Here is a 23,294-nt window from a genome sequence, read left to right as displayed (position 1 = left end):
TGCATTGGTCACAAAGGAATAAAGGATCCTCTGTCATTTGGTACACTGCTAATCAGAAGCCCTGTCTCATCAGTTGGCAAAAGAAGGTGGAGATTCCTTGTACCAGAAACAGCAGATCCATTTTCAAATTACTTTTCCCAATGATGATCTGTTTTTTCACTAATTTTTGATACAGATTGTGGTGTCACCGCCAGACACCACACTTGCTAGGTGGTAGCTTTAAATCAGCCGCGGTCCATTAGTACATGTCGGACCCGCGTGTCGCCACTGTCAGTGATCGCTGACCGAGCGCCACCATACGGCAGGTCTCGAGAGACTTACTAGCACTCGCCCCAGTTGTACGGACGACTTAGCTAGTGATGCAACACTGACGAAGCCTCGTTTATTTGCAGAGAAGATAGTTAGAATAGCCTTCAGCTAAGTCAATGGCTACGACCTAGCAAGGTGCCATAGCAATTGATAGTTATCGTATGAAGCATGTCTCATCAAGAACGATGTATACAATTGATGGATTAAAGTTAAGTATTCCAGAAGCTACATACTTTTCTTTATAGCATTCATTATGTATCCTGTTTCAGACCTCACGCCAGCCTGCGTGAGTTTAAACGCGTGCCTTTCGGTTACCCGTCACTGTGGACTGGCTGTCTTGTCAGTCCACAACATTTTTTGGCGACGAGTCAAAACAGGGTCTTGTTCTTTATCCTTGCTTAGATTACTTGTGTCATGGCTTCGCCACAATCTGCAGATGTACTGTCCGAATTTTATCGCTTGCAGAATCAGCAGATGCAGGCATTATTGGATGCCCTTGGACAGCTCGTCCAAGGTCAACGTGCAATGCAAAACGATGCGGCAGCCGCCGCTCCACCGCTACCACAGCCACAACATGCAGTTGCACCACCGTTTCGACACTTCGATGCGGCGATGGAAACCTGGACGGAGTGGTCACGCCAATTTGGATTTCATCTCACCGCCTACAGAATTCAAGGTAACGAGCGGCAGCCTCATTTATTGGCGTGTGTAGGGGTGCAAACGTACCGTGTGATAGTGAAATTATTTCCCCGACGCGACGTAGCAACTCTGTCCTACGACGAAATTTTGTCTGCTTTAGATGCCTATTTCAAGGAATCAGTTAATGTAGTCGCAAAAAGGTATACGTTCTTTCGTACAAAACGTACGGCCGGTCAAACTAATCGGGAGTGGGTTGCAACTTTGCAAGGCCTTACTAGGGATTGTGCTTTTGAGTGTGAATGTGGACTCCCTTATTCAGATACTATGGTACGTGATGCAATTGCACAGAACGTTTCTGATGTTCGTATACGGGAGCAAATTTTGAAACTAGTCAATCCCTCCCTTCAACAAGTGATAGACATATTGGATAGGCAAGACACGCTTGACTTTGCTCAGGAATCATTTGAAACTTTGCCAGCTGTGTGTCACATTAACCGGCCCGCCGGGCGAGCTGCACGGAACAGTAAACAGCCCTCGCACTCGTCCGCGCAGCTGCCGCCACGATCTCAACCACGTGTCCCGCGGCAGCAAGCAAATGCAGTGAAATCATGCCCGCGGTGTGCTACTAGACATTCGCGTGAAAATTGCCCGTCATGCCAAGCTATTTGCTTTTTCTGTAATAAAGAAGGACATGTTCAGAGTGTTTGTCAGAAAAAGCTCAGATCAGACACTCACAACAATTCCAGGCCCTTTGCTTCGCGCTGGAATCGTACCAAGAATACTCAGGCTCGTGAACCTTCACCCATGGACATTCATGTAGTTAATTCCACTCCGCCCACTGCTAATCTTTCTAACAGTGACTGTGTTCGTCCCACAAAAAGTGTGCGTCGACATCGACGGAAATCGCGTCAAGTCGCGAGTGATTCTGTACCAGTGTCTGTTCAAATTGCACGAGACAGTAACTCTTGTCGTCAGCAGGACAATAAACTTTTTGTAGACTTGGACATTAATGGCAACGTGATCCCATTCCAGCTCGATACCGGAGCTGCAGTTTCATTGATCAATAAAGACACTTACAAACAGCTGGGCACACCTCCCTTGCGTGCCGCAAATGTTAAGCTAACTACATATTCAGGTCACACGATCCCTGTGTTAGGACACAGTGCAGCCTTCTTGCCACATACAAGGGACAAACAAAACTTGTGTCATTTTATGTTCTTCGTTCTTCTGCTGCAGTGAACTTGTTTGGTTTAGATTTATTTCAGTTGTTTAACATGTCTATAGTCAATCAGGTACTATCAGTGAACCAGACTGTGCCTTCAGACAGTGTTTCTTGTCTATGTGAAGAATTTGCAGACATTTTTGCACCGGGCCTTGGTTGCGCTAAGAACTATAAAGCACATTTGGAACTGCAAGTAAACGCGCAACCGAAATTTTCCCAAGCGTGCACTGTTCCCCACGCATTGCGCGATGAGGTTGCAAGAACATTACACGGTTTAGAATCACAATGTGTAATTGAACGTGTGCAGACTATTGTTTCCGACAATGGCCCACAATTCCTGTCCGCAGAATTTCAGTCATTCTGCAAGGCCAATGGTATTCAACATCTGACATCCGCGCCGTTTTCACCTCAGTCAAACGGTGCCGCTGAACGATTGGTCCGGACTTTCAAGTCACAGATGTTGAAGTTGAAAGAGTCGCATTCTCGGGAGGACGCGTTGTTGCTCATTTTGTCTTCGTATCGCTCTCAGCCCCGAGATGGTCGCTCGCCGGCTGAGTTGCTCCATGGTCGTCCTCATCGAACCTTGATGTCTTTGTTGCATCCGCCACATCAGGTTCCTGTGCAGCGGCAGCCACCTGCTATTGCTCCAGGCGACGTTGTGTACCATCGCAACCATCGCAGTTCACGGCGTTGGCTAGCAGGGCGCATTCTTCGCTGCCTCGGCCGCGCTATGTATCTGGTTTTGGGGGCCTCTGGTGAGGTGCGTCGGCATCTCAATCAGCTGCACCTCTGTCGTCGCACGGGTTCTGCCGCTCCCCGTCTGCTTTCAGCGACGGTGCCATCCAGTCAGCGCCCTGGGGACCCATCTACTGGCTCGCCTCATCCCCAGGTGTTACCGGCGCTGCCTTCCATTTTGCCCCATGGCGACACGCCGCCGCCGCCGCCGCCGCCGCCTGTTCTCCCGCCGGCGCCGCCCGCAGTGGACGCTTCGCTGCAGCCGCCAAGCGCCTCCCTGGGTCACGTGCCGCCGATCGCTTCCCGTGACCAGCTGTCCTCTGACTTGGAACTCTTGCCGGCTCTGGACCATCTGTCGTCTTCGCCCGTCGGGTGCTCCGCCCAGATGGAGGTCGAATCTTCGGCCCCTCCTGTCTCTTTACGGGCGCATACACCGCATGTTGGCGTGCACCCTGGACTAGGTTTTCAGGCGTTTCCTAGCTCCCCTCGGACCAAATAGCAGGGTGCGGGTGGCACAGCCTCGCCTGTTGTTAGGCTTCCCACTTCATCGCATACGTCAACATGGGGTCCTCCCCACGGCGGGCGGAAGCCTTATAACACAACCGTTCGCCGATTTGCGGGGGAGGAATGTGGTGTCACTGCCAGACACCACACTTGCTAGGTGGTAGCTTTAAATCGGCCGCGGTCCATTAGTACATGTCGGACCTGCGTGTCGCCACTGTCAGTGATCGCAGACCGAGCGCCACCATACGGCAGGTCTCGAGAGACTTACTAGCACTCGCCCCAGTTGTACGGACGACTTAGCTAGTGATGCAACACTGACGAAGCCTCGTTTATTTGCAGAGAAGATAGTTAGAATAGCCTTCAGATAAGTCAATGGCTACGACCTAGCAAGGCGCCATAGCAATTGATAGTTATCGTATGAAGCATGTCTCATCAAGAACGATGTGTACAATTGATGGATTAAAGTTAAGTATTCCAGAAGCTACATACTTTTCTTTATAGCATTCATTACGTATCCTGTTTCAGACCTCACGCCAGCCTGCGTGAGTTTAAACGTGTGCCTTTCGGTTACCCGTCACTGTGGACTGGCTGTCTTGTCAGTCCACAACACAGATAAATTCAGTGCCAGGAAAATTTTCTGTGCAATTTGAATAAATCACCCAGCATTAAAATTTGGTTTTCTACTAGCTTTTGAAGAAGCTCTTACTGCTAACCATTAACTGTGCCTCCAATCTCATCAAGTAGTGCTTCGCCATAGATTGTAAAAAAACATCTATTATGCACTGATGTTAAAAATCCCTTTGATGATAGCAAAGATAAAGAAACTTCTCAAAAATGTCTATATATAGCAGCAGAACCATCACTAAAATAGCAAATTTCTGAGACGATGCATTTCATTTTATATACCCGAGTAAACAACTGAATAACAAACTTGAATTTCAATAACTGTCTGATAGTAAAAAAGTATTGTAATATATGTTCAATAGGAAATTATCAAGCAAATTTGAAATGTTGCTGAAAATAATATTACAACCGCAACTACAGACAGCAATAATGGTTCAAATCAAAGTTGACATATGTGCATCTACAACATCAAGACATGTTCTGATTAAGGCAATTAATTTGAAATAAGCTTATATAATAAAATAATCACAGAAGGGAAAGTAGAAAGGTGGAGGGGTATATAGAGGGTCTATGTAAGAGGTGTGTACTTGAGGGAAATATTATGGAAATAGAAGAGGACATAGATGAAGATGAGAAGGGAGATATGATACTGTGTGAAGAATTTGACAAAGCACTGAAAGACTTAAGTCGAAACAAGACTCTGGGAAGAGACAACATTCCCTTAGGGTTACTGATAGCCTTTGGAGAGCCAGCCATGAGAAAACTCTCTCATCTGATAAGCAAGATGTATGAGACAGGTGAAATACCCTTAGACTTCTAGAAGAATATAATACCAATTCCAAAGAAAGTAGGTGTTGAAGGTGTGAAAATTACTGAACTATCAGTTTAATAAGTCACAGTTCTCCTTTACAGAAGAATGGAAGAACTGATAGAAGCCAGCCTTGGGGAAGATCAGTTTGGATTCTGGAGAAATGCAGGAACATGCAAGGCAATACCGAACCTACAACTTCTAACAGAAGATAGGTTAAGGAAAGCCAAACCTACGTTTATGGCATTTGTGGACTTAGAGAAAGCTTTTGACAATGTTAACCGGAATATTCTCTCTCCAACTATAAAGGTGGCAGGGTTAAAATACAGGGAGTGAAAGACTATTTACAATTTGTACAGAAACCAGATGGCAGTTACAAGAGTCGAGGGGCACAAAAAGGAAGCAGTAGTTGAGAAGGGAGGGAGACAGGATTGTAACGTTTTCCTGATGTTATTCAATCTGTATACTGAGCAAGCAGTAAAGGAAACAAAAGAAAAATTAGGACTAGGAATTAAAGTCCATGGAGAAGAACTAAAAACTCTGAGGTTTGCCAATGACATTTAATTCTGTCAGAGACAGCAAAGAACTTGAAAGAGCAGTTGAACAGAATGGACAGTGTCCTCAAAATGAGGATAATGGAATGTAGTCGAATTAAATCAGGTGATACTGAGGGAATTAGATTAGGAAATGAGACACTTAAAGTAGTAGATGTGTTTTCTATTTGAGGAGCAAAATAACTGATGATGGGCGAAGTAGGGAGGACACAAAATGTAGACTGGTTATGGCAAGAAAAGCATTTCTGAAGAACAAAAATTTGTTAACATTCAAGTATAGATTTAAGTCATTTCTGAAAATATTTGTATGGAGAGTAGCCACGAATGGAAGTGAAACATGGATAATAAACAGTGTAGACAAGAAGGGAATAGAAGCTTTTGAAATGTGGTGCTACAGAAGAATACTAAGGAATGGATGGGTAGATCACATAACTATTGAGGAGGTACTGAATAGAATTGGAGACAAGAGAAATTTGTGGCACAACCTGACTAGAAGAAGGGATCAGCTGGTAGGACAAATTCTGAGGCATCAAGAGATCAACAATTTAGTACTGGAGGGAAACTTGGAGAGTAAAAAAATCTTAGGAGGAGACCAAGAGATGAATACATTAAGCAGATTCAGAAGGATATAGGATGCAATAGTTTCTCGGAGATGAAGAGGCTTCCACAGGATATAGTAGTATGGAGAGCTGCATCAAACCAGTCTTTGGACTGAAGAAAACGAAAACAACAACAACAACAACAACAACAACAACAACAACAACAACAACATTAAAATAAAAAAAAAATCAAGCAGCATACTATTTTACAATTCTCTGATAATCAGAATGAGATTTTCACTCTGCAGCAGAGTGTGCACTGGTATGAAAGTTCCTGGCAGATTCAAACTGTGTACTGGACCGAGACTCGAACTCGAGACCTTTGCCTTTTGCGGGCAAGTGCTCTAACATCTGAGCTACCCCAGCACGACTCAGTTTCTGTGGTAATTAATGTTATCAGTGTGACCAAAGAGAGACACACCACAACTGTATCATATTGTAAGCAATCACTGATTATGCAGTAACTGATACTTTTTAATCTGTCATTATCCTAATAATTAATGAGAGAGGGTGCAGATCTGCTTTGCTACTTTCCCAGTGAAGTCCTCTAACTGTATTTTCAGCAATAAAGGAGTAGTTTTCAGCAAAATACATCAATATAACCAGCTTAACCACTTGCAAATTCTTAGTTTGATGCTTAGCAATGTAGTGATGATTCTACTCTGAAGAAAGTGTTTGAACTCGGTTGCTCCAACTCACTGCAATTATGTCCACAAATTGTTGTAATTTTCTTAATTATTGCATCAATCTGATACACCTTCCACTTTGCATTGCCTTTTTCACTCATGGAGCATTTGGTTGAAATCAGTGGCAATATTCCAGCAACAGTTAACACCTTCAGTAATATTGGTCCCATCAATGTCACCTGTAGGATTCTCTTTGAGGAGAAATCTTTTCTAGACGACAGGCACTCTTCCAGATCTGATTTTGGATCAGGCAGACATACAAAGTAACTGAAAACAGACATTTTCAATTTGTATGATTCTTTTGCCAAAATGGTTAAAACTTGATCTTTGTAATAATTCATATTTGTGTAAGAGCAATGCTTCATGATGAATGCATGTATGTGCAGCTCCATCCAAGTATAAACTACTTTACCAATTAAGCAGCTGCTTTTCTAAAATCCTTTCACAGTTTTTAGATCTTTACAAACTTGCTACACAGTAAATATCATGAACATTTTCGAAACTGCAAAGATTTAACTGATCTTCTTACACATCCACAGCTGATAGAACTAAGACAAGTGGCTACATTACAATGCTGGACAGTAACCTCACTTGAAATGTCGAGAATAATTCAGTGTAATAATTTTCCAAACTCACTCCATAAAGGAAACAGGGAACAGAAATATTTGGCCACTAAATTAGCAAATAGTATTTAATTAAACATACTGTAAGTCCCAAAATGTAAGAAATTTTTTCACATTTTAATTGAAATAACACAAAAATGAAAATAGGTGTTTCTGGTATACTGAAATGCACTCTTTTCAGTGATGTAAACAATTATACAATCAGACTTGTCAATTTTATGATATGTGGTATCAAAAACTTGGCACAATTGGTGTTTTTTGTAGCTTCGGAAGCTGATAACATGGTGAATGCAGTTGTAATAAACTTCATATTTCACTAAATTGCTGACAGGAACACAGGCAATGCACTGACAAATGATCATGTTTTCAATGCCCTTTGCTCACTATCTATTCCTTGTTAAAATATGTGGAATATTTTTCACAACAAAACTTTTCAGCAGGTTTGGAGAGATACTGTGCCATGGGGAGTGCTTTCTGATCTTTATTTATCAACAATTATGGAAAAGATAGATTGAAAGATTCTTGCACATTACGCTTTTGATCAAGCCTTCATCAGAAAAGAAAAACACATACAGACATTCACACAAGTAAGCACATCTCACCCACACATCACCACCATCTCTGGCTGCTCAGGCTAGACCTATCTGAGAATATTGTATCTTTTAGTATAATTCAATACAACAATGCAAGCAGGGCAGCCAGAGGTAGCAGTCGTGTGTGTATGGTGCACTTGCATATGTGTTTTTCTTTTCTGATGAAGACTTTGCCTGAAAGCTTAATGTGTAACAGTCTTTTCGTTGTCTCATCTTTATGGTGAGCAGCTATTTATCCTTGTTGTGATTAGCATTTTATTTAATTCCATTTAACCTAGTGGACAGCTGGTTGGTGGTCATACCAAAATAAAAAGCTGTGAAATTGTTGCAGCAGAGTTGGTATATGACATGGCTGCTTTCACAGGTGGTCTGGCCTTTGATGTGGTAAGATAAGTCTGTGACAGGACTGCAATAGGAAGTGCTGCTGGATGGATGGATTGGGCAGGTCTTGCACTTTGGTCTTCTACAGGTATATGATCCCTGTGGCCAGGGGTTGGGATTGGGAGTGGCATAGGGATGGACTAGGATGTTATGGAGGTTGAATGGGCAATGCAACATCTTTGGTAGGATACCCTTCATTTCAGGGTACAATGATAGAAAGCCATGACAAAAGATGTGGTTCAGTTATTACAGTCCAAGGTGATACTAGGTGATGGTGGGGGCACTCTCTTGTAGCTGGCTCTTGAGGTTGGTGGGAGAATTGGGGGTGTGTGGGGAGAGCACAGAAAAACTATCTGTAGACTAGGTCCAGAGTATAGTGCCAATCTGTGAAGGTCTGTGATGCTTTCAGCATACTGGGAAAGGGAGTACTGGTCACTGCAGATACACTATCCCCAGGCTGTATAAGAGGTATTTTTTGGTGTGGAAGGAATAGCAGTTGTCAAAATACAGGTACTATTGGTGGTTGACGCGTTTAATGTGGGCGGAGATGTGGATGGAGCCATCAGAAAGGAGGATGTTGGCATCCAGGAATGTAACATGTTTGGTTAAGGAGGGTCAGGTGAAGCGGATGGGAGAGAAAGTGTTGAGGTTGTGAAGGAATGATGATAGGGTATGTTGGCCCTGAGTCCAGATCATGAAGATATCATCAATGAACCTGAACCACATCAGGAGTTTGGGGTTTTGGGAAGCTAGGAATGTTTCCTATAGATGGCTCATAAACAGAGTGGCATAGGAGGGTGTCAGCTAGGTGCCCATGACTGTGTTGCAGATGTGTTTATATATCTTCCCTTCAAAGAAGAAGTAGCTGTGGGATAGGATAAAGTTAGTTTTGTGTATGAGGAATGAGATAGTGGATTTGGAGTCTGAAGGATATTGTGGAAAGTTGTGTTCAATTGTGGCTAGACCATGGGCATGAGGGATGTTGGTGCATAAGTAAATTGCATCAAGAGTGACCAACAGGGAACCAGGAAGTAAAGGGTTAGGATTGAGGGAGAGTTGGTGAAGGATGCGGTTGGTATCTATGACGTGGGAGATTAGATTATGGGCAACTGGTTGGAGGTGTCTGTTAATGAGGCTTGAAATCCTTTTAGTAGGGAGCACAATAACCAGTTCAGTGGGGCATCCAAGGTTGTTAGGTTTGCCAGTTTTGGGCAGCATGCAGAAGGTGGATGTGCACGGATAAGGCCTTAAGCAGGTATTGGAGGTTATGTTGGATTTCAGGGATGGGATCACTGTGGCAGAGCTTATGGGTGAATGAGTCAGACAATTTCAGAGACTTTCCATCAAGTATTCACTGCAACTCATGTCCATGGAAGACCCAGATGCATGACCTGCCGAATACACCCACCATGTGCTTCCTATTCCAGTCGTGTCACAGGCTTATCTTACCCCCATCAAATGTTGGCTCACCTGTGAAAGCAGCTATGTGTTATGTAAGCTCTGCTGCAACCACTATATATCTTTTTATATTGGTGTGACTACCAACCAGATGTCCACTAGGATGAACAGCCATCACCAAACTGTGGCCAAGAGCAAAGTAAACCATGTTGTGGCACAACATGCAGCCGAATATTACATGATTGTTTGCAATGGCTGCTTCAGAACTAGGGACATCAGGATCCATCCCAATATCACCAGCATTTCTGAAATGCACAGATGGACATTATCCTTACAACACTTTCTCTGCTGCTGAAATTAACCTGGCCTCAACCTGGGGTAAACTATTGTCCTCACACCCTCCATCCATCACTTCCCACTCCTTCTGTCCTATCACCTCCTCCATTTTCACATGCCGTCACTCTCATTATGTGCCGACCACGTGCATCTTTCCCCCTCCCCTGCTCATCACCTCCCCCCCCCCCCCCCCCCCAAATACACGCTATACCTCCCAACACTGCACTGGCAGTCTTGTCAGGCTGACATTTGTTTTGTTTTGTTTTAGGGTGCAAAAACAACAAGGGTAATAAATGCCCATGTCAGGACTGAAGAACACGAAGACAAAGAGAGCAGTGAAAAATGACTACATGTAAATCCCAATTGATGGAAGAGAAGACAGCTAAAAACAGGAAAGAGGAGAAAGGTCTATAAAATATGCCATAGAGAAATGGAGGTCCTGAACTAAAGATTAAATGTACTTCGCCATATGGGTACGACGTATAAAAAGTAAAACGCGGCCAACAGCCTGCACATCATTTGCTAAAACGGCCGATAACTCCGATGGCAAATACAAATAAGAATGTTGTTTTTGTGGTCTTCAGTCCAGAGACTGGTTTGATGCAGCTCTCCACACTACTCTGTCCTGTGCAAGCAAGATCTCCAAGTAACTACAGCAACTTACATCCTTCTGAATCTGCTTAGTGTATTCACCTCTTGGTCTCCCTCTATGATTTTTACCCTCCACACTGTCCTCCAATACTAAACTGGTGATCCCTTGATACCTCAGAACATGTCCTACCAACCAATCCCTTCTTCTTGTCAAGTTGTGCCACCAATTCCTCTTCTCCCCAATTCTATTCAGTCTTCTTCTTCTTTCCTGGCACTACAGCTCATGATGAGCCTTTGCCTCTTCCTCACTTTCCTTCCATTTCTCTCGGTCCTTTACCAAAAATCTCCAGTTTCTATAGCCCATCTTCTTAAGATCTTTGATTGCTGCACCTTTCCATTTGGCTCTTGGTTGACCATGTCCTCTCTGCCCTCCTGGCTTTCCCTGTAATATTTTTTTTGGTACTTCTCTAACATTCATGCGAGCCACATGTCCCGCCCACCTCAGTCTGGATGATTTCCACTATCCTCCTGATGGGTCGGTCTTTATATATGATATACAACTTATGGTTGTATCTCCTCCTCCATCTTCCTCTTTCACAGATTGGGCTGATAATTATTCTAAGTACTTTTCTTTCAAATGCATCCAGTGTTAATATCTTTAGCTGTTAATGTCCAGGCTTCAGAGGCTTATGTAAGCAATGGTCATATAAGTGATTTATAGACAGTTAATTTAGTGGTATGAGTCAGGAACCTTGAGGATAGAAGTCTTGTTAGGGCAAAATAGGCTCTACTGGCTAGCATTAATCTCTGCTTAATTTCATATAAGGTATCATTTAGATGCATAACTGTCGGGCCCGGGTACTTGAAATGTTCAACTCTATCAAACGTATAACTGCCCATTGTTATTGCATTTGGCATCTTTTCTCTATGTGCTTTTCCAGCCGCCATACATTTTGTTTCTTGTTCATTAAGAACCAACCCCATGTTCCTACTAGCCTGTTCGAGAGCTGTAAATGTCTCTTCCATTGCTTTTTGAGTTCTTGCTATTATATCTATGTCATCCGCATAAGCCAGTATCTGCACTGATTTATAGAAGATCGTTCCACTATTCAGAAGATCTGCGTTTCTCATCACCTTCTCCAGGGCAGCATTAAAGAGAAGACATGCCAATGCATCCCCTTGTCGCACTCCATTTTTAATATTCAATGCATTGGACACCATTCCTCCTATTCTTACACTACCTTGTGTTTCACTCATTGTCAGTTTCACCAGCCTTACCAACTTACTCGAGATTCCCAGTTCATCTAGAGCTTGATATAACTGCTCTCTATTTATGCTATCATAAGCTGGTTTGAAATCTATAAAGAGGTCATGCATGCTAACCCCGTATTTGTTTGTTTTTCCAGGATTTGTCTTAAGGTGAATATTTGATCTGTAGTTGACTTCTTGGGAAGGAATCCGCATTGGTATGGCCCCATCTCCCTCTGTATGATTGGGAGTATTCTGTCGAATAGTATATTAGAGAATATTTTATATCCCAAATTAAGTAGTGTGATCCCTCTGTAATTGCCACACTCCATCTTATCTCCTTTCTTATATATGGGACATATGATACCCTCTTTCCACTGTTGGGGAATTTTCTCCTCTTCTCGTATTCTGGTGACCATTCTCAGAAGGCTTCGTTCCAGCTCTCTGCCTTCAATTTCTTTATGGCAGTTTTCACTACTTCTGTATTTGGTGGGGTACTGTTGTCTGGATCCTCTTCCCCATTCATTTCTGTTGGATTCCCTGGTATAGTTATTCTAGGGTTGAGGAGAGTATCAAAATACCTGCACCATCTTTCGCATATTCCCTTCTCTTCACTTATTATAATATTCCCTGTCTCATCTTTTATTAAGCTTGTTTTACTACCAAAAGGCTTCTGCGCCGCTTTCATCTTTCTGTAGAATTTTCTCATTTCATTTTTGCTTCTCATGAGCTCAATTTCTTTGACACTTGCTTTCATCCATTGTCTCTTTTCTTCTTTGGCGAGTCCTGTTTTCAATCCTCCATTTTTCTTCTACTATCCTCCTTGTACAGTGTGATTGCAGTGTCCTTCTATATGCTTTGTTCTTTTTTTCAGTTACTATTTCACATTCAGTATCAAACCATGATGGTCTTACTTGTCTCGTCCCAATTCCAAGTATCTCTCTTGCCAATGTCCCCATCATCTTTTTTATCACTTCCCACTGATCTTCGATATTGTTATATTCTCCAGCATTTTCCAGAATCCAAGTTATCTTCTCCTGATACTGTTCTCTAACTTTCACTAATTCTAAAGTTGTAATATATTTCTGTGCCCTGCGTCTGACTGCTTTCGCTGCATTAGACATCCTTGCTCTCACCCGTGTCCATACCAGAAAATGATCTGTATCTATGTTTGGGCCTCAGAGACTCCTCACGTCCAGTAGGTCCAATTTGTGTCTGAAATCTATTGACACATGGTCGATCTGGTTTATTGTGTTTCCATCCAGTGATTTCCATGTTCCCTTATTCATTTCTTTTGTGGGAACAGTGTTGATCCTGTTACCATATTTCTAGATGCTGCGAACAGTATAAGCCTCATTCCGTTCTCATTACGTGTTGCATGTTTGCTGTGGGGGCCAATTATCGGTCTATAAATCTGTTCTTTTCCCACCTGAACATTTAGGTCTCCAGCTGTTATATCATGCCCTGGGCACTCATCATATACTCTTTCCCAAGATTCATAGAATACTTCTTTCTCTTCTTCTTCGGATACTTCTGCTGGTGCATGGGGATTAATTATGGAATGGTTAAAGAATTTCCCCTTTATCCTGAGTGTTGATAATCTTGGACTAATGGGTGTAAACCCCATTACCTGATGCCTTAATTGATGGTGTACAACAAATCCTCTCCTCAGCTCATGATTTCTTTCACTGCAGCTATAGAATATATTTGCCTCTTTCTTCTCTAAAACTCCAAGCCCTGCCCATCTAATTTTTAGTAGTGCTATTATACTTTGCTTCAGATTCATTATTTCATCCAGCATTACTTTCAGTGCTCCTGGTCAATATAGGGATCTTACATTCCAATTACCAATATATAGATCTGATCTATGCCTTATATTTCTCTTCTTCCTTATTTTCCCTGTTTCATCTCCCAGTACCTACTGCAACCTACATCCTTCTGAATTTGCTAAGTGTATTCATCTCTTTGTCTCCCTCTATGATTTTTACCCTCCACACTGCCCTCCAATAATGAATTGATGATCCTTTGATGCCTCAGAACTTGTCCTACCAACCGATCCCTTCTTCTAGTCAAGTTGTGCCACAAATTTCTCTTCTCCCCAATTCTATTCAGTACCTCTTCATTAGTTACGTGATCTATCCATCTAATATTCAGCATTCTTCTGTAGCACCACATTCTGAAAGACTCTCTATTCTCTTCTTGTCTCAAATATTTATTGTCAATTTTTCACTACCATACATGGCCTTACTCTACACAAATATTTTCAGAAGAGACTTCCTCACTCTTAAATCTATACTCGATGTGAACAAATTTCTCCCCTTCAGAAACGCTTTCTTGCCATTGCCAGTCTACATTTTATATCCTCTTTACTTTGGCCATCATCAGTTACTTTGCTCCCCAAATAGTAAAACTCATCTACCACTTTAAATGTCTCATTTCCTAGTCTAATTCCCTCAGTATCACCTGATTCAATTCGATTACATTCCATTATCCTCGTTTTGCTTTTATTGATGTTCATTTTATATCTTCCTTTCAAGACCATTCCATTCCTCTTCCAGGTCCTTTGCTGTCTCTGACAGAATTACAATGTCATTAGCAAACCTCAAAATTTTTATTTCTTCTCCATGGATTTTAATTCTTACTTCAAATTTTTCTTTTGTTTCCTTTACTGCTTGATCAATATACAGATTGAATAACATCAGGAAGAGGTTACAACCCTGTCTCATGCCCTTCCCAACCACTGCTTCCCTTTCATGCCCCTCGACTCTCATAAATGCCATCTGGTTTCTGTACAAATTGTAAATAGTCCTTGCTCCCTGTATTTTACCCCTGCCACCCTCAGAATTTGAGAGCGAGTATTCCAGTCAATATTTCCAAAAGCTTTCTTTTAAGTCTACAAATGTTAGAAATGTAAGTCTATCTTCTAAGGCAAGTCGTAGGGTCAGTATTGTCTCAAGTGTTCCAATATTTCTATGGAATCCAAACTGACCTTTCCTGAGGTCAACTTCTATCAGTTTTTCCTTTCATCTGTAAAGAATTCATGTTAGTATTTTGCACCAGTGACTTATTAAGCTGATAGTTCGGTAATTTGCACACCCGTCAGTGCCTGCTTTCTTTGGGATTGGAATTATTATATTCTTCCTGACGTCTATAGGTATTTCACCTGTCTCACACATCTTGCTCACCAGGTGGAGGAATTTGGTCTGGGCTGGCTCTCCCACAGCTACCAGTAGTTCTAATGGAATGTTGTCTACTCCCAGGGCCTTGTTTCGACTTAGGTCTTTCAGTGCTCTGTCAAATTCTTCAACCAGTATCATATTTCCCATTTCATCTTTATCTACATCATTTCATCTTTATCTACATCATTTCATCTTTATCTACATCCTATTACATTTCCATAATATTTCCCTCAAGTACATTGCCTTTGTATAGACCCTCTATATACTCCTTCCACCTTTCTGCTTTCCCTTCTTTGCTTAGAACTGGGTTTCCATCTGAGCTCTTGATATTCATGCAAGTGGTTCTCTTTTTTCCAAAGGTCTCCTTAATTTTCCTGTAGGCAGTATCTATCTCACCCCTAGTGAGATAAGCCTCTACGTCCTTACATTTCTCCTCTAGCCATCCCTGCTTAGCCATTTTGCACTTCCTGTTCATCTCATTTTTGAGACGTTTGTATTCCTTCTTGCCTGCTTCATTTACTGCATTTTTATATTTATTTCTTTCATCAATTAAATTCAAAATCTCTTCTGTTACCCAAGGATTTCTACTAGCCTTTGTCTTTTTACCTACTTGATCCTCTGCTGCCTTCACTATTTGATCTCTCAAAGCTACCCATAGCTATTCCACTGTATTTCTTTCCCCCGTTCTTGTTAATTGTTACATAATGCTCTCTCTGAAACTCTCCACGACTTCTGGTTCTTTCAGTTTATCCACGTCCCATCTCCTTAAATTCTCACCTTTTTTCAGTTTCTTGAGTTTTAATCAACAGTTCATAATGAACAGATAGTGGTCAGAGTCCACATCTGCCCCTAGAAATGTCTTACAATTTAAAACCTGTTTCCTACATCACTGTCTTGTCATTATATAGTCTATCTGAAACCTTTCAGTGTCTCCAGGCCTCTTCCATGTATACAATCTTCTTTCATGATTCTTAAATGAAGCGTTAACTATGATTAAGCTTTGCTCTGTGCAAAGTTCTACCAGACGGCTTCCTCTTTCATTCCTTACCCCCACTCCATATTCACCTACTACTTTTCCTTCTCTTCCTTTTCCTACTATCGAATTCCAGTCCCCCATGATATTAAATTTTTGTCTCCGTTTCACTATCTGAATAATTTCTTTTATCTCATCACATATTTCTTCAATCTCTTCGTCATTTGTGGAGCTAGTTGGCATATAAACTTGTATTACTGTGGTAGGTGTGAGCTTCATATCTATCTTGGCTACAATAATGCATTCACTATACTGTTCATAGTAGCTCGCACATGCTTCTATTTTTTTATTCATTATTAAACCTACTCCTGCATTACCCCTTTTTGATTTTGTATTTGTAACCGTACATTCACTTCACCAGAAGTCTTGTTCCTCCTGCCACCAAACTTCACTAATTCCCACTATATCTAACTTTAATCTATCCATTTCCCTTTTTAATTTTTCTAACCTACCTCCCCACTTAAGGTATCTGACATTCCTCGTTTCGATCCATAGAACGCCAGTTTTCCTTGTCCTGATAATGAAGTCTTCCTGAGTAGCCCCCGCCCGGAGATCTGAATGGAGGACTATTTTACATCCGGAATATTTTACACAAGAGGACACCATCACCATTTAACCATACAGTAAAGCTGCACGCCCTCGGGAAAAATTATGGTTCTAGTTTCCCCTTGCTTTCAGCTGTTCACAGTACCAGCACAGCAAGGCCGTTTTGGTCAATGTTACAAGGCCAGATCTGTCTATCATCCAGACTGCTGCCCCTGCATGTCCGAAAGAACAGATACCATCAGTGACCATGCAGTTCGTTAGAATGAAATTACAATGAAATGAACACTCTTAGCTGCTTAGAGGCGTTTACATACGTCAACGGGGACAGATGGAAATGTGTGCCCTGACCGAGACTCGAACCCGGGATCTCCAGCTTACACGGCAGACGCTCTATCCATCTGAGCTACTGAGGACACAGAGGATAGCGGGACTACAGGGATTTCTCTCTGGCACACCTCCCGTGAAACCCACATTGTGAACGTATTGTCCTGCACTACATTTGCAGTGCCCTCGCCCATTATACTCATTACTCGCGGCCCGTTGCATGTCCGAAAGAACAGATACCATTTTAGTATATATATAGTTAAGGCTCACCGGCCACTCGACCATCTTCTTCTTCTGTGCGAATGCACAAACACTGCCTGAACTCTTACAGGAATTGGCAATGCGCTGTGAGCAGCTATAAGTCCTCTTTGTTGGATCGAAGGCCACAAATGTTCCATTGGAGGAGAATCATGATAAGGAAAAAATGAAGGGGTGTCACCTCAGCAGCTCCCAAGTGCCAGCCTTGGGAAATTCACTGCTACAGGGCACAGAGGCAGGAGGATCCTGCTCCACGAGTACTACAGAGATGTCGGCATTTTCCTTCTGTCGGTCTGCGGAGTGCAGTGCAGAAAAATGGTTGGGGGTGCGCACTGGCAAGAAAGAGGTCAGTTGGGGGGAGGGTATCACATGGTGACGCAGTCGAAGTGGATCTCCGAGTCAGTGAAGGAGAAGACCGTTTCACTCTGTTTGACATCTTGGAGATTTTCTAGTTGGCAGAGAAAGACTCAGATGTTTGTTGGCTGGAGGGACGTAGGAAGTCTTCATGGGAGTATTCCTTCTGTCCTTTCCGGCCTGCTGTTTGCGTAGCAGGTGACTTTGCCTCATGAGGCGAAAGTTTGGTGGCTTGTTGCACAGCTGGAGGAGGAGACAGGGGTTCTACCATAACACTGGGTGATTTCAGAACTGCAGTGCTAAATCTGAGGTTGTGTGTCCACATGGCCACGCCCTTTGTGGAGCGAGATGTAGCAAGAACAGTACTGTAGGTGTCAGATGTTAGAACGCAAGGTTTCTGACTATCCAACAACTTGCAAGTGACGCACTATTTCCTTCACCCAAATCTCCTGGACAGCCTGCTCATCAAGATACATGGGTCATTCATGGGACGAGGCAGCATGGTCACCATTACAGTTGGCACAGTGGGGAAAAGGAGGCAGACAATTGCCCTCATGAGGATCCCTACTACAGGTTACACATTTGGTCGGGTATCAATAGGACTCTCGAGTGTAGCAGCGCATCGGCTTCAGAATGTACAGTCATACTGTGATAACTTCATAGCCTGCATTGAGCTTTGACAAAAGAATCACTCTATCAAAAGTGGGACACTAAGGATTCATCTACTTTTTTCCATCAGCCAATGGACTGCATTGACGCCCTAATTAGAGAGGCATGTTTGGATTTGTGCCTCAGTCAGATCATTAAGCAACCTAGTGTAAATAACACCACGGGAAGAATTCAGCATTTGATGGACCTCAACATGAAAAGGATAGCCATGGAGGACCGAAGCTGCAAGCAGTTGTTGTGCTTGAGATTCAGAAGTAGTCTTCAAATGCAAAGTGCCATTTTGTAAATGAGAGCAGGATTTCAGAAAGACAGTAATTGAATCAACACCTTTCTGAATAATCAATGGGTTTACCAAAGCATAGGCCAGACCATCTTCAGTATGTGAAACCACGAGGAACAGTGGTGCAGTAGGGAGGGTCTTTGAATCATTAGCCTCATTATATTTATGTTTGGTAGACACTGACAGTGAAAAAGATGATTGCAAGAAAATCCCCCACGATTGCCAGTGTCTCCGATAGTGCACTCCTTCCAACTGGGGCCCCCCCTCAGAAGGGGGCGCACCTGCCTTAGGTGATTGATCACGCTTCATTTCACACCTCCCGAACACCTGACAGAGGGACCAATTGGTAATTTAGGACAGCAGCAACTCAGGCAATCAACCCTCCCTGGGCCTGCCTTTACCAGGGGGTATGTACGAACCCTACCTTTCAACCTGGGACTGGGAATTACGCATTACCCAGTCACTTGTTATGTATCAAGCATGTGGGCTGGCCTTCAGAAGTGCACAGGGAGGAAGAATAAAAAGAGGAACCTCAAACACTGAAGCAGAACCTCAAACACTGAAGCAGAACCTCAAACACTGAAGCAGAACCTCAAACACTGAAGCAGAGGAAAGATAAGAGAAGAGGAATCAAAAACCAAAAAAGAAAGAAAGAAGGAAGGAATGAAAGACAGTGGAGATACTGTTCTGATATCGGCAACTGAATATGCAGAACACATTTGCAACAACATCCCAGACATGTTCCCCAAGGGAGAGGAAAAAAATAGCAAGCAGATAGACACACAGCATGTAACTGAAAAGATGTTGCAAAGGCTGGGGTCCCATGGTAGCCAAGCATGAACCTATCAAAGGGAGCCCCATGGGGGGAGAGGGGGTGGGGGGGGGGGGGGGGGGGGGGCAGGTTGCCATGTTGTCCCTGCATGCCCCGCCAGGCTGCATTCATCCCCCCACCCCCACCCCACCCATACCCTGCTTTCCCCACCCACTCCAGATTGCTATTCACTTGACAGCAGTGACATTCCAGTCAGAGCTGCAGTGGTAGCAGTCATGGGTGCATGAGGTGTGTTTGCTTGTGTGAATCTCTCTCTCTCTCTCTCTCTCTCTCTCTCTCTCTCTCTCTCTCTGTGTGTGTGTGTGTGTGTGTGTGTGTGTGTGTGTGTGTGTGTGTGTGTGTGTGTGTATGAAGGATTTGGCCGAAAGCTATAATGTGTAATTGACTGTTCATCATCATGAGTATTATGAGCAAATGATGTTTATTTATTACACTGAGCTGAGTAAAATACTGCAAATACAGTACTGGAAATTTAAACAACAGGTTTCCAGAGAGCAGGAACAGTTTCCGTAATGAAAACATTAGTACCACAAAGATGTCCGAGGTACAAACTTTAAGAAAGTACACAATGTGTTACTTCTTCACATAAGCATTATCTATGAAGAATACAGAACAACAACTATTAATGTCACTTGTACTAAAATCAGATTAACACATACCCTATAGGATGACCCAAGCTCACTGCTCCACCATGCACATTGACCTTACTTGGATCAAGGTCTAGTATCTTGATGTTAGCTAGAACAACAACACTAAATGCCTCATTTATTTCCCAAAGGGCAATGTCATCTTTTTTCACACCACTGGTCTCCAGCAACTGAAATGGAAACATCTTTTTTAACCAACCATTTACAAAAAAAATAAGTAGATTCATTAATGTATTACAGTGTGCTCAACATTGAATATGTAACAATCAGAGAGCAGAAAATAAATCCTTTATTTATTTCTTCACTACTGTGAAGGAAGACCTTACAGAAATGGAATGGGTAATAGAATACATCATCAACAAAACCAGCTGCAAGAAATGTATAGTCTCTATCATATATATTCTTGTAACCTTAAACTACAAAAACATTCATTAATTGTGAGCAATGTGGAAATGTACCTTTGGAATAGCAAAAGCAGGTGCAATTGGAAAATCTATAGGTTCTGTTGCTGCATCCTTAAAAGCAACCACTCTTGCTAATGGTTTACAGCCAAATTTTTTCAGAGCAGATTCTGTCATGAGGACACATGCTGCTGCTCCGTCATTTAGTGTAGATGCATTTCCAGCAGTTACTGTGCCATTCTCTTTCTGAAAAGTAAAAAATAAAATAAATACCAAAATATTTATACCTCCCATACACAGCTATTATTCATATCACAAGTGAACTCTGTGGTAACCAGTCAAAGTCAAATCTGAATCAAGACATGTCAAAATCATCCAATTTAGCTTTCGTCACAAAGTATATTCCCACATATAATATAATGGATACAACCACATACTTTTCTTGAACATAAGCAGAAAACACACCAGCATAAAGAGACTTTTAAAAAATGTTCAGCATATTCCAGCTCACACAAACTAGATCTTAACTCAACTGATAATATTCACTGCATTAAGTAAGAGTTGTAATAATTCAAACGCTCACATGCTTTCACAATAAAGAAGAAAAACAAAATAATGTCCACAAACAGGGTGCCACCTTGTCTGATTGTAATGCCATCTGACATATTTATACAAAGCAGTTACAAACCAGTACATTTAAATTAGTATGATGCTCAAGGACATTTTAATAAGGAGAAGAGTGCATGATGTCAGTCAGCCATCCAGAGGTCCTTATGAAAGACGTATTGAAATCAAAATGTCAACACTATGAATTTATGTTGGATATCTTTAGCAGAGTTAACTGACATGCATATGTGGTGGTTTATGACCATGAAGCAGTCATTTTTAGTGCTGATGGTAGAAGAAATTTTAACCACAATTGTTTGGATGGCAAGGGGAGGAGAGGTGATGGTGTGAAATTCAAGACTACCAGACTTGGTACCAGTGTCATGGATTCAGCTTCAAACATAGCTGCAGTGTCTTAGAAATCATAAAGTGAGAGCACCTGACACTTTAAATGGTGATTCACCTATTTGATAACAACATTACACCTGACAGGCCCCTTCATGCTATTCAAGGGGAGCTGTTATGTGCTAGCTTTGGGACTCAACCTTTTCCTGCTCTCATCATCATTAAAAAAAAACAATCATGATACCACAGAGCCACTACAGTCACCTGCACTCGACAGATACACTGAAAACAAGTCTCATACACCATGTAGAAAGTGCCCAATGTGTGCAGAAGAAGAAAACTCTTTCCAATCTCGCAGATGAAATTACCTCTGAGGGTCTCCCTGTCAATAATGCCACATGATTCTTTCCTTTTTATATTGTATAAACACAAATTTCAAAACATTTTTTTTATTATCAGCATATCACTGATTCTATAAGAGAAGCAATCCTGCCCTGTCACAAATTTGTAGGAGACTAACTGCAGTTTCACCTCATATATCAATCTGATGCACATGCTCAGAAATAAGCTGGAAGATTTCAATATTATGGGAAAGCTGCATGTAAGTAAATCTGTCTTCAATCTGAAGGGTGGTTCCAACACCACAGTTCTTATAACCTTCACACAAACTTAATCAGGTTTTGGAGGACCTACAATTAGATGTAGCCCCTGAATTGTGGCTGAACTCAACATTTCTCACTTATAGAAATCACTTCAGAAGTGAAAGAAGTGGTAAAGTGACGGAACAAAAACCCCTAGGGTCAACTGACAATCAAACCCCCCAGGCCTTTGGAATAATAGCCAGGCATGTAGCCCAGTGAGCACCACAAACATGCTTCTAGAGCTGGCACTTCCAACAACATAAGAGGGGAAAACCACTTCAGTGGGGAGTTTTAAATTAATAATAGAATGACAATGTTCAATTCCACATGAAGAGGAAATAAATATGCTTAATAATGCTGAATGGTCCACACTAAAGCAGATGAAGGATTCTTTAATATCATAACACAGCTGAGGGAGAGCCCTGAGGAACATAAATTCTTTTTGCTCCTAAACTGATTTTCTTCTAGAAGCAAACATGGTTAAATGACAAAAGTGTAAGGCCTGAAGAACTGAAAGTAACCTGGGACTATTAGATAACAGAATACCAGCATTTAAGCAACACTTTTTATATATCAAGTGACATTACTACAGAGAGGAAGAACAAATTTAATGAATGCCTTACCTGAAATGCTGGTTTAAGTTTTGTAAACTTATCAAAGTCGACCCTTCTGAATTCTTCATCTTCAGAAATAACTAGGTCTGGCTTCCCTGCAAGAGGACAAAAAAAAAAACAAAAAACAGTAAAATACAAATGCAATGCCACTGCTATACAGGGTGTATGTTTTAACTTGAGACAAGTAAATATCTCTAAATTGACACGGCATACAAAAAGACTGTTTAAGGTGAAAAGTTAATATCAGTAACTGGGACATCAGTCAGTGCTACAACTGGCCACCTCCTAACCACCCTTTCTATATGGGGTGAGGTCAACTCTGTATTTTCAAATGGGAAGCCCTCCCCCCCCCCCCCCCCCCCCTCCTTTTCCCCTATTACTGTTTATTTGGTTTCTATGCCAAAAACTATGTATGGTTTATTCAGACCATTGCTTCCGATTCATGCTAGCTGGTGCTGTAATCGACAAATATCAAGTGTGCCTGTTTTTGCAATCAACACATTTGATTCCACGTTTCATACAAAGTAAATGTCAGCCTTGGTGTTCTAATGGTTGATATTTATGTTTGAAATTTACTTTAATGTTGCAAATTTGAGTGTACAGAACAATACAGTTAGCCGTTTCAATGTCTGGTTAGAAACTACATTTAGTGTCGTGCAGGAACAACAACCTGGATATAATATTTTTCTGTTCCCACTGAGATGCTTGATATCTC

At 42.0% G+C, this 23,294-nt stretch overlaps 1 protein-coding gene across 1 annotated transcript in view; it reads right to left on the bottom strand.

Annotated features, from left to right (window-relative positions):
• Positions 1 to 23,294, bottom strand: part of LOC124777247 (acetyl-CoA acetyltransferase, mitochondrial) — a 112,117-nt gene that overhangs the window by 5,490 nt on the left and 83,333 nt on the right. Inside the window, exons 6-8 of the mRNA XM_047252574.1 lie at positions 22,589 to 22,674; positions 20,431 to 20,619; positions 19,985 to 20,142 (exon numbers count right to left, since the gene is read on the bottom strand). Coding sequence (XP_047108530.1) covers positions 19,985 to 20,142; positions 20,431 to 20,619; positions 22,589 to 22,674 — 433 coding nt within the window. The remainder of the gene's footprint in view (positions 1 to 19,984; positions 20,143 to 20,430; positions 20,620 to 22,588; positions 22,675 to 23,294) is intronic.

Source organism: Schistocerca piceifrons, chromosome 2 (genome assembly GCF_021461385.2).
Source record: "Schistocerca piceifrons isolate TAMUIC-IGC-003096 chromosome 2, iqSchPice1.1, whole genome shotgun sequence".
Classification (NCBI taxonomy): domain Eukaryota; kingdom Metazoa; phylum Arthropoda; class Insecta; order Orthoptera; family Acrididae; genus Schistocerca; species Schistocerca piceifrons.
Note: the sequence above shows the minus strand (reverse complement) of the source record. Positions and strands in the feature narration are given on the sequence as shown.